The sequence below is a fragment of the Pipistrellus kuhlii genome, unplaced genomic scaffold (assembly GCF_014108245.1).
Source record: "Pipistrellus kuhlii isolate mPipKuh1 unplaced genomic scaffold, mPipKuh1.p scaffold_m20_p_5, whole genome shotgun sequence".
Classification (NCBI taxonomy): Eukaryota; Metazoa; Chordata; class Mammalia; order Chiroptera; family Vespertilionidae; genus Pipistrellus; species Pipistrellus kuhlii.
In genome coordinates this window covers 20,456,760-20,468,511 of record NW_023425551.1, presented here as the reverse complement: position 1 = coordinate 20,468,511, position 11,752 = coordinate 20,456,760, and the positions used below count along the sequence as shown (strand labels likewise).

The 11,752-nt window shown below is 46.2% G+C and overlaps 1 protein-coding gene across 2 annotated transcripts in view; it reads left to right on the top strand.

The window, feature by feature from the left end:
- Window positions 1-440: 440 nt before the first annotated feature.
- The window catches only part of NHSL1 (NHS like 1), a 191,560-nt gene continuing 180,248 nt past the window's right edge, over window positions 441-11,752 (top strand). For both annotated transcript variants that reach the window (XM_036415169.2, XM_036415167.2), the window contains exon 1: window positions 441-948. In XM_036415169.2, the coding sequence (XP_036271062.1) occupies window positions 660-948 (289 nt within the window). In that variant the 5' untranslated portion in view covers window positions 441-659. The remainder of the gene's footprint in view (window positions 949-11,752) is intronic.

Here is an 11,752-nt window from a genome sequence, read left to right as displayed (position 1 = left end):
AGAGGGACGGGCCGGCGACGCGGCAGCCCCTGGGCCGTGCGGCGGGCCCGCCCCGGTCCGATCGGGGGCGCGGAGCGCCGGCCGCCACCTCCCCGCGGGGCGCGGCGGCCGCGGGAGCCGCAGGTGGTTGCTCGGGCCGGCCCTTTTTCTCCTCCCCTTTTCCTTTCTTTCGTCTCCCCTCCCTCCCTCGCGCCCGGTGTCGGCGGCACTTCCCCCGCTTCCTCCTCCCTCTCCAATCGGGAGGGAGGGAAGGAGCGGCCGGCGCTTTCCTGCCGCCCAGCAAACTTCAGCGGGACGCGGCTCCGCCGCCGCCGCCGCGCCCCCCGCCCGCCCGCCCGGGAGCGGCCCCCGCGGCTTCCTCTGCGCGCGGCCCGGCATCCCGGGGCAGGACACCCCGGCGGCAGGACACCCGGCGGCAGGACACCCCAGCGGACAGGATCGTCCCGAGCCTTTCCCCGCCGCTCCCCCGCCCGCCCGCGCGCCCGTCGGTCCGTCCGCTCCCCGCGGGCGGCCGCCCCCCGGGCTGCCCCTGGGCGCCGCGCGGCCGCCGGGACTTCTCTTTGTGTTGGATGCGGACCCGCGCCCCGCGCCCACGGGGTGCGGCTTGAGGGCTTTGCCGGCGCCGGCGGCCCAAGCCCGAGCCCGATCGCCAGCCGGCCATGCCCTTCCACCAGAGGACCGTGGAGCCCGCGCGGCTGCACCGGCCCGAGGCGGCGGGGGCCGGGGCGGCGGGCGCGCCGCTCTTCCGCTCGCTGGAGCAGGTCAGCGCGCACGCCCTGGTGCGCCTGCTGGAGCAGCTCGCCGGCCTGTCGCGCTGCGCCGGGGACCTCTTCGGGGAGCTGGAGGGCCAGGCGGCCGCGCTGGGGCGCCGCACCGCCGCGCTGCACCGCCGCCTCGACGACCTGCACGCCGCCGCCGCGCGCCTCGACCACCGGCGAGTGAGAATCCGTGAGTGGCGGGCGGGGGAGGGGAGCGAGGCGGGGAGGCTGCCCGGGAGCGGCTCCCGCCCGCCCTCTGGCGGCCCGGGGCCGGCTCCGGGGCTGCCGGGTGCGGGGACGGCCTGGCCCCGGGACCAGGCGGCCGTGCAGGTGGCTGGCGCGCGCGGCACCCCCGGTCTTTGGGATCCTGGGAGGTTCCTGGCCGCCTGGATGGAGTGGGCGTCTGGCTGGCAATCTTGTCCCCCTGTCCGTGCTTCTCTCCGGGTCTCGGAGATTCTGGGGCCAAGATCCCGGGCAAAGGGTCAGCGGAAGGTAGCAGGTTCCAGGAGCCAGGGGTACAGTTGATATCATGATTACAATTTGGAGACGCCAGAGGGGATGTTTGTAAAAAATCTCATGGGGATCTGTCTCATGGCGCGTGGGAGCTGCTGTCCCCTCTCTGCCCACCAGGTACCGGTGTTCTCACCGACCGAACCAAAGTATGCAGACTTTGAGTTTAAGCTTTTCTTTTTTTCTTTTTGGTGCTCATTTTTTGTCTCTCTCTGCCTGCCCCTAACTATCTCTTGTGACTCACAGGGCCTTGACCGTGAGCCCAGATTCTGAATGCCCATTCATCTCTGTCTGACCTGCTGTACCCCTGAAAAGCCAGTCCTAAGTCTTGACATCGTGATCTCTCCAAAGACCCATTTCATACGTGCAGCTTAACTAACTAGCTCAGTGAATGAAGTAACTGGAATTTCCTGCTGGCCGGAAGCAGAGAGGAACTTGGAGTGTGATGTTCATGTGGTTTCTCCCCTTTTTTTTCGTACGTGGACTTGATCCTAATCCTCAGCGTGAAAGAGTACATGGAAGCCGGTTGATGGATGGATTGCGGGGTGGAAGGGGAGACGTTGGGGTAGCCCGCTTGGAGATGTCAGCAGCTGTGGAGGAAATACTGTCTCCTACCACTTCATGTGCGGCCCGGAATAGCTGGTTTTCCCTGCTGGAACAACAGCTCTGCTTTAACTACCTGACACCCATCAGAGTGCAAGTTTACAGAACTTATGTAGTGCGAGTGAGATTGCCTGCTAGACTAACTACATCTTCCTTTAAGTCGTGAAGTTATGGTGTGATGGTTTCACATTTTACAATTCGTCTCTTTGATTGTGCTGTCAACACTTTCTTATAAGTTGTGGATAGATCCCAACCAGGGAGTCTTCCCACCCCGCAACTTCAACAACAACAAAAAAAAAAAAGAAAAAAAAAAAAAAAGAGGGGGAATCAAAGTGGTCTCATAAAGTTATTGAACATAAATCCAATATTTCTGCTTAATGTGAATAATGATCTCAGGCATCAGGATACACAGCCCTACTGCAATGTCACGGTCATCTTAGTAGTAATCACTAGTTGCTTCTGTGCTTTTTCTGTGTAGAGTGTCGGTCGGTGTGTGGGTGAAGGAGAATTTCACCCCTGAGGAATGATGTGATGAGGCAGATCTACTAGGTAAACTGATCTATTGTGAGGATTAAGAAACAAGAAAGAAAAAAACAACAACTCCCTGACGGTCACGAACGCCTCCTGTGCTAGTTTAGTTTTATGTTTAAACATATCACTTTTCCCTCTTTGTGTACATACGCACCAATAGCCCAAATCCCCTAAACTCCCTACATCAACAGAGGTTGTCCTAAGGGACTGTCATAACTCTTCTGAAAACTTTTCACAAGTTTTAAAATCATCTGAACCTCAAATGGCTTTGCTTTCATATGAGAAAACCTGGCTCATTTTTTTTTTTTTTTTTAATGATCAAGAAAGAAGGTTTTTATTGAATGTAATTATGTCTGAGAGTAGAAGTACGTGTACAGAGAAGAAAGTTGAACTATGAAGACATTAGTTTTTGTGGTTTTTCACCTTCACACACTTTTTATATGCGAACACGCAGTGAAACACCCATGCATTCATTTCATTTAGCTTCTGTTAGGATTCTTTTTAAGAGGTGCGGTTAATCCTGTTCCTGTAAAAGCTACATTTTAAAAAGTCATTTTTAGATACCTTTTTAGGCAGGTCTTCAGAATAACATACTTCATTAGAATGGGCATGTAGACAGGAGTTGGAGTTATCTGTAATGGCCATCAATTTCATGAGCTCTTTTTAAAAAAGAGTCGTATTTTTCAGTTTTAGTTTGCATTCAGCATTATTTTGAATTAGTTTCAGGTGTATATTTCATGGGTTCTTAACAAGAGAGGAAGTCGAATTGGAGAGAGTTGGTGGTTGGCCCCAGGTTGTGTGGTTAGAGATGGTCATCTGCTGTCCCGCTTTATGGTCATGTGGAAACGGGAAACAAAGTTCACATGCATTTAACAAACAGCCCCAAGGATAGCTATGACTGTTCATTTCACTCCTTCTTGTCAGATAAACGTTTTAAGGAGTCTCCCGAGGAGCACGTAGCAAAACTGAGCAGCTTCCGGAAGCCAGCGTGCAGCAGGCGACTTCATATTTCACTACTCGATGGGTTTCTACCAATAATAAAGGGTGTGAGTGGAGCTGTTTTTAAAAACCTGTGGGCTTTATCTTTGCAATACAGAAGTAGCCCTTTTAGGCCTGTGGGCCAGTCCTGCTGGTCTCAAGGATTCTCAGAAGTATTTCATCAAGTTAGCCATTCCTCAAAATCTCATGGGTGGAAAGTCACTAAAAATCTTTTTTTTTTTTTGTCATAAATTGGGAAGAATGCACATTGCTATTTCCCCCCCCCCCCCTATTTTTTCCTAAGGCCTCTCTTAATGCTACCCGTGAACCCCCAGGCTGAAGGGGTGCTCCCACAGCATCCGGCAGGTCATCCGGTGTGCACCTCCATGCACTTAACAGCGTGGACTGCAATTATGCATTCACTTCTGCTCCATGAGATCAGTGATGGCTGGGTCACAACAGTGCCTGGTGTGAGATAGTTCTACAGATATTTGAATTGAACTGATATATAGTTTCTTGGTGCTTGGTGTCAGGAAAAATAACTAAACGTTTTCGGGAAGGGTTACTCTGCTGACTGCCGCAAATTTAAGTGAGCAAGACAATTACTTTAAAAACAAAGAAAAAAAACACCTTTCTGCCTTGTAAAGTGTTTGTGCTTCACCACCACTTTGCTCCTTTTTATAAAAGTCAAACTGCATTTGTTTTGTTGACACAATACTGGCGTGTTCTCATTGGAAATAGTGACAGCAGCAGGAATGTGGATCGCTGTATCCTGGCCCTGTCAGCAGTCCAAGCAGACTTTGCTGTGGAGAAATCGGTACACACCCAAGCTGATAGCCCTGTTTGATTTCTCAGCCACGTGGGCTTTGTTTCTGTTTATAATGAATACTAGCACGACATTTATGCAGTGCTTTCATGATTGGAAAAGTGTTTTTCATATTCATTATTTGACTCAAAAACCTTGTAAGGTAGTGAAGCCAAGGTTGTATTACATCCATTTTCGGACAAAGAAATGGAAGTTCTGGGACCAGTAAGAGGCATACCTAACACAGCCATTGAGTCTCCTGATTTCTAGACCTGAACTCTTTTCCTACTTCATTTTAAAAGTATTTCCTGGCGCCAAGACCGGTTTGGCTCAATGGATAGAGCGTCGGCTTGGGGACTGAAGGGTCCCGGGTTCGATTCTGGTCAAGGGCATGTACCTTGGTTGTGGGCATATCCCCAGTAGGGGGTGTGCAGGAGGCAGCTGATCGATGGCTCTCTCTCATCGATGTTTCTAACTCTCTATCTCTCTCCCTTCCTCTCTGTACAAAATCAATAAAATATATTTAAAAAAAATAATAAAAAAAAGTATTTCCTGGGTGGATGTAAAATGTAATTGTTGAAACAGGAGAAAAGATGACTTGTTGGCTTTTTTTTTTTTTTTTCTTATAGTGCCAGAAAAGCACAAGCTTTTCTCCTGTAGATTCTAGAAGTGTTCCAGGTTTAGGGAGGTTTGTTTTATTGCACAACTGTAGGGGGCACCATTCATATGTTAACAGCGCTCCTAAAGAGTTCTTAGCCTGTGCACCTACAGATGAAGGCCTTGGGAGAGTTTGAGCAGTTTATATAGGTGAAATGAATAGTGTTCCAGACAGCTGGTGGGCAGACATTGTATGAGCACTCTGCATCAACAAGGTATGAGTTTGTCGAGTCTGTGCTAGGCAGATACGATAGCCTTTTACCTTCTGGGCAGTGCTCAAGCTGCATTGTTCCACCTCACAAGGAACTGTCCCTCAAGCCAACCAGAGTTCTGGCTGTCCTGCTGTCAGAATATATTTGCTTCTCCCTCAGAATGGACCTTCTGTGTTAGGTGCTTGTCAGAGTTCTAAAGACAGAGGAGACTTCACTTCTAAGAACAGGTTGTGGGTTGTTCTTGTACCTCCCTGCTGATAAATGTTTGTATTTCTGGTGAAACTGGCACAAGACTTGCTTTTATTGAAACATACCACATACTTGGGAGGATGTTGGTGCAGGAATATGGTCTCCACCCTCCTCTAATCCCCACAACGTTCCTAAATGTATGAATGGAAACTGACAGCTGAGCAGACGCCCCTCAGGCGAAGGAGACTCTGTGAGATGAAGCAATGTGCCCCATACTTGCTTGGCCTTAAGAATGGCCTGGAACTCATTTTTTTAAAAAAAATTATTTTAGCTGGGACCGGTTTGGCTCAGTGGATAGAGCGTCGGCCTGGGGACTGAAAGGTCCCGGGTTCGATTCCGGTCAAGGGCATGTACCTTGGTTGCGGGCACATCCCCAGTTGGGGGTGTGCAAGAGGCAGCTGGTCGATGTTTCTCTCTCATCGACGTTTCTAACTCTCTGTCCCTCTCAATTCCTCTCTGTGTAAAATCAATAAAATATATTTAAAAAAAAAAATAAAAAAAAATAAAAAAATAAAAAAAAATTATTTTATTGATTTTTTTTTTTTTTTTTTATAGAGAGGAAGAGAGAGGGAGAGTTAGAAACATCGATGAGAGAGAATCATTGATTAGCTGCCTCCTGCACACCTCCTATTGGGGATGTGCCCACAACCAAGGTACATGCCCTTGACCAGAATCGAACCTGGGACCCCTCAGTCCGCAGGCCGATGCTCTATCCACTGAGCCAAACGGGTTTAGGCTGGAACTAATTTTAAAGTTACGGGTTCCCAGATGCTTCCAAAGCCCTTGTTAGAGTGTCCGGGTGTTTTAACAGGTGCAGCCACGGTGTTTTTCAAGCGCTCAGAGAAGTGAGAAATAGCCAGGAAAGCTCATGGACTTGACAGTTGGGAGCCTTGAGCCTGGCTTCACCTCTGCCATTTTCTAATGCAGATTTTGAGCAATTTATTCACCACCACCAGGCCTTAGTTTCCTTGTATGCAAAATTTACCTCTACTGATGTTTTTCAACTTCGGCATTTAATAATTCTGAGGGGTTACTATTTGATAACAGCAGTAGCTTAAACGGCCTTGTATGGATATGACTTTGATCAATAATCCCTCTCTGATTTCTGTGATTAAAAATTAGAAAAAAAAAAAAGATCCTTGTGGCCTGGCCAGGGCGGTTGAGCATCAACCTATGAACCAGGAGGCCGAGGTTGGATTCCCAGTCAGGGCACATGCCCGGGTTGCAGACTCAGTGTGGGGTGTGCAGGAGGCAGCCAACCAATGATTTTCTCTCATCATTGATGTGTGTGTCTCTCACCCTCTCCCTTCCTCTCTCTGAAATCAATTTATATAAAAATCCTTGTGCCTGAAATAAACTCATTATGACTGTACAGACTCAACTCACATTTTACCGACAGGGAGCATCATGTCTAGAGGGGTTAGTCATTTTCGAAGCACATCAGGCAGGTACTTGTTTCAAATTTATGTATACTTTTTCCACAGTCCATTCTTGGCCTCCTCTTCATCTTTCAAAAGTGCTAACATCATTGTGGAATAAGAACTATTTATGATACTTTAAAAGAAATATGTTTTTATTGTTTTCAGAGAGAGGAAGAGAAAAGGAAAGAGAAACATCAGTAATGAGAGAGAATCATTGAACTGCTACCTCCTGCACGCCCCCTACTGGGGATCGAGCTCACAACCTGGGCGTGTGCCCTGACCTGAATCAGACTGTGACCTCATGGCTCAGGGGAGGTCTTGCTCAACCTGTGAGTCACACTTGCTGGGTGAAAAAGAATTGTTTAAGTTCATTGTCATATGGCAGATATGCAATAATTGAGAATTATCTACATGTAGGTTGTATTGTTTTATCTAGCAATAGTCTGATTTTCTTCTACATTAGAGGAAAAGCCAATATTAAATTTCACCATGGGATCAGCAAATGAAAAAAATTTGATGAAATATTTGAGATTCTTAATATTTTGGAAGAAAATTCAGAAACAGAAAAACACTGGCTATCCTTTTAATATCTTTTAAAATTGGTATTTTAAACATAAAATAAAATGGTTTGCACCAAAGTAGACACTTAGTAGTTGTTTTAATTGTTTAATTCCATTTCTCCTCAGATTGGTTCATCTCCCAGAATGGATGAATTTTGCAGGCTTTGAAGTCCAGTATCAGCAGGGTGGCGCCGATGGCTATCTTGCTCTCACGTGTTACATTTGTCAGCAGCACTTGAGACAAATGTCGTAGCAAAAGAGACTCCTGTTCTAGTGAAGGCTCTTCTGAGAAAAGGCCCTGGAGGTGCCCCAGCCTCAGTCCCTTTCCTTGTGGATTAAGTAATGTGTCTGTGAAAGCACTTACTATCACCAACAAACAGTAACATTACTGATATCAATATTTGGGCAGCAGCACAATTCTAATTCCTGGTATTGGGTTGTATTTTTGGTGACTTTTTTAAAAAAAATATATTTTATTGATTTTTTTTTTTTTTTTTTTTTTTTTTTTTTTTTTACAGAGAGGAAGAGAGAAGGATAGAGAGCTAGAAACATCGATGAGAGAGAAACATCGACCAGCTGCCTCCTGCACACTTTCTACTGGGGATGTGCCCGCAACCAATGTACATGCCCTTGACCAGAATCGAACCCGGGACCTTTCAGTCCACAGGCCAATGCTCTATCCACTGAGCCAAACCAGTTTCGGCTTTTTGGTGACTTTCATTGCCTAATAATACAGACAGCTAATGAGCATCTGCTGTAGGCCAGTACTTCAGTCTGTACCACAGCTCTCTGAGGTGGGTACTCTTCCTATTTCTGTTTGACAGGTGACACAACTAAGAATTTGTGTGTTCACGTTCACAGCTAGCGAGTGATAGAGCTGGGATGCCAACCCAGGTAGGCTTAGCTCCTGACCACTCCGTGGCACTGTCTCTTCCAATGATGACGTTCTGTATTCGCAGGAGGAAAACCAAACACTGAGAAGGTTTGGCAAAAGCCTGTCAAATATCCGAGGGGGGAGAAACCTTCAGTCTTTTGGTCTTTTTTTTTTTTTTTCTTCTTTTCTTTTTTGTTTCGAAACCTCTCAAACTACTAGCAGATGGCCGAGAAATTTGAGACACACTTCTGAAGTACTTACTTAGCATAGTGCCTGGCTCGTAACCATCATACACTTAACACTGACTATTGTTTGGACGACAGAGAAGGCTGAGTTAACATCTGTGTGTACATTGATGTCCATAGATTGCCTCAGATGGCCCAGCCCATGTGACGCTGCTCAGCTCAAGCCTGGAAGGTGAAAGCTGACCAAGTGCACAGGAGAGCTTGTATCAGACATACACATAACATTACTTCTTCTTCTTCTGTTTCTTCTTCTTCTTCTTTTTTAATGTTTGGTTCTTTTTATTGATTTCAGAGAGAGGAGGAGAGAGGGTGAGAGAGAGAGAAACATCAGTGACGAGAGAGAAACATTGATTGGCTGCCTCCTGCATGCCCCACTCTGGGATTTGGCTTGCAACTCTGAGCATGTGCCCTAACTGGGAATCTAACCATGACCTCCTGGTTCATAGGTCAGTGCTCAACCACTGAGCCACGCTGGCCAGGCATAAAAATACTTAGGATTTGAAAACCAGAGAGTTCTGCCCAGGGATCCTAAAATATATCCATGAAGTGTATACATGTAGTTCCCTACAGGAGTGTGTGAAGGGTGGTTTCTTTCTGCCAGGCGTTTGGCGAGTGAGGGTTGGGGAGCTGGCCCGTCTCTGGAGTCTCTATGTAGATGTCCTTTTTCTCAAAGCCCTTGTCACCTTTGTTTCGTCCGTTTGTAGGAACTGCAGACCCAGCTCAGCTCTCACTTGGCTTCGTAGGTTTCCCTTTGCCTCAGTTTCCCAGGGGGTGATCAGAGCCTAAACCTACTCCTGTCTGATTTCCTGTTCCCTCCCAGAACCGGTGTGGCTCAGCTCAGTCTCAGCTTTTCCTGGCATCTTGACCTCGGCGATCCTTCACACTATTTCATTCATCCCGTGTTTTCCAGTTTCTGAATCATCAGAAGCACTGGGGCCCCTTTAGAAACGGATCCCCAGAGATTCTGGAGTTTGAGTCAGCAAGTCTGGGGCTCGGGCAGGAAGAGGCCTGGCGAACAGGCACCCTGAGGTGATTCTGATGAACCGAGTTTTGGAAACACCAGTCCGTATTGTGTGTGAGGAGTCTTGCCCATTGCTGCAGCAGGACAGTCACCCACTCAGGAAGTGCATTGTGGGTAAGTCTAGTGGTACCGCAGTGTAAGGTTATTGGAAAGCTGGTATTTTCTGCGTTTTATCTGTCAGTCCTGCATGCTGGATGTGAACTACTTCCTGAGCCAGCACTGATACAGGCTGCATCTGACTTGCAGTGTGGAGTCTTTTACTCTGAGATAGGGACTTCATGAGCTAAGTGCATGTGTTGGGTCATGAGGTCTGCTTGGTGTGCTCATGTCACTGGGATGGTCATAACTACCTGGGTTGCAACACCAGGCATGCTATGCTAGTGCAGGCCCACGGACGGCCATTGGAATGAAGCTGCTATAGTCACTTGCATTATTTTTTCCCTTGGTTGTTACCTTGCTTCAGACTAAAGGTTGGCACTGAATTAATGTAGAAATGACTAATTAAAGTATTATTCATGAGTGTGGACACAGAAATGTATGCATTGAATTACATATCGTACAGTGTAAAGTTTTGCGTACCTTTAAAAAGCTTTTAGCCTTACGGAGTATGTTCTACAATGGTATGTTCTACAAAGTATGTTATACAAATTAATACGTATTCATTTTAATTTTTGAATTTGTCAGGTGAAGAAAAGATAAACTATCATGACCTAGAGAATATCCATTTCCTCCCTCTTATTTTTGTTCGTTGATAGATTGATAGGTATGGATCTATATATTTTAAGGACAGTAATCGTGTTTTTAATAGGACGGGGGACATCCCTCCCTGCATTTAGTTTTGTGTCCTGACTTTGTAAACTGAAGTTTGTATTGTGAGATTTCCCCCAGGCCACAGACATTCAGGGGGTGTTTTAAACAGGAGAGGCATTGTGTGTCTCTGACATGCTCCTGTTTTGCTTTGGCTCCAAGCAGAGTTCTTTCAGGAGCCTGTGTGTTCACACGGGAGTTATCAAGGGAGCAGAAGTTTGTTCTTCTGGCACTTCCTGGGGTTTCTTCTCTGTAGTCAGTTATTTGTGCATTTATTGACTGCACGCACAGGTAGTCTAAGAGAAGACATGTGGGAGTTCCGTCAATTAGTCCAGTAGATTGCTAAGTCTTTGATGTTGTTCTGTCCCCTGAAAAGAAAGAAACATCTTTTATATCCAAAATTGTTTACCCACAATGACAGTTCTTTGAAGCTTTACAGTAAACAGATCGTTGAGTCAAAAGATACTTTTCTTCTGCTCTGGCCAGTGTGGCTCAGTTGGTTGAACATCATTCCGTGCACTAAAAGGTTGCTGGTTTGATTCCTGGTCAGGGCACATGCCTAGGTTGTGGTCTCCGTTCCCGGTCGGTAAGGGGTCTTGCAGAACAGCCCATTGATGTTCCATTCTCACACTGATGTTTCTTCTTTCTCTCCCCTTTTCCCTTCCCCTCTCTCTGAAAGTCAATACAAATATATATATATATATATATATATATATATATATATATATATATATATTTAAAAGAAAGTTGTCTCCTTCCTTACTGGTTCTTTAATTGAATAGTGTGCCTGTTGTACTGATAAATTGTGCTGGTTTCCCACCACCCCCCCTTCCGAGTTTATATCTTTCTTTTTCCCTTAGAAAACAAATAAACTTTTCCCTTCCCTATTCACCAAAATGGCAATCAGACATCTGCCTCCAGGTTTCTCACCGGGGCAGGTGCCTGCTCTGGGCAGCATATGGGGTCTGTTTAGATTGAGCTCAATAAGATTTAAATCAAAGCTTTGTCAACGATCTCTTGCTGTGACTGGTTCTTGGGTTGTGGAAGGATGAGGATGAAGTTTGTTCCTTTTATTACAAATATTGGCTGGTTTAACTGAGAAATATGTAGTCTGTAGAAAAGTTGGGGGACGGGGCATATTCATTCATGATAATAGCGCAGGAGATAAAGGTGTGAAGTGGGATGTGAGAAATGTCTTTGAGTGCCTTTAGTGCTTTTTACATAAACTAAATATATTTGCAAATTGCAAGGTCTGCTCTATAATAATATTAATAATACTTTCCATGAACATTTATGAGATTATTTATAGCTAACATTTATTGGACAGTTACTATGTTAGTTTCATTTAATCCTCATAAAAACTGTAGGAGAGGCATATTATCACCTCCATCTTACTGATTTTACTGAGTGGCACAGAGAGATAAAGTAATTTACCCAAGGTCACACAGCTGGTGAGTAGTAGAGCTAAATGTGATGTCGGTGAGTTCTTTGATTAAACATTTTATTTGTAATTGTAATTAA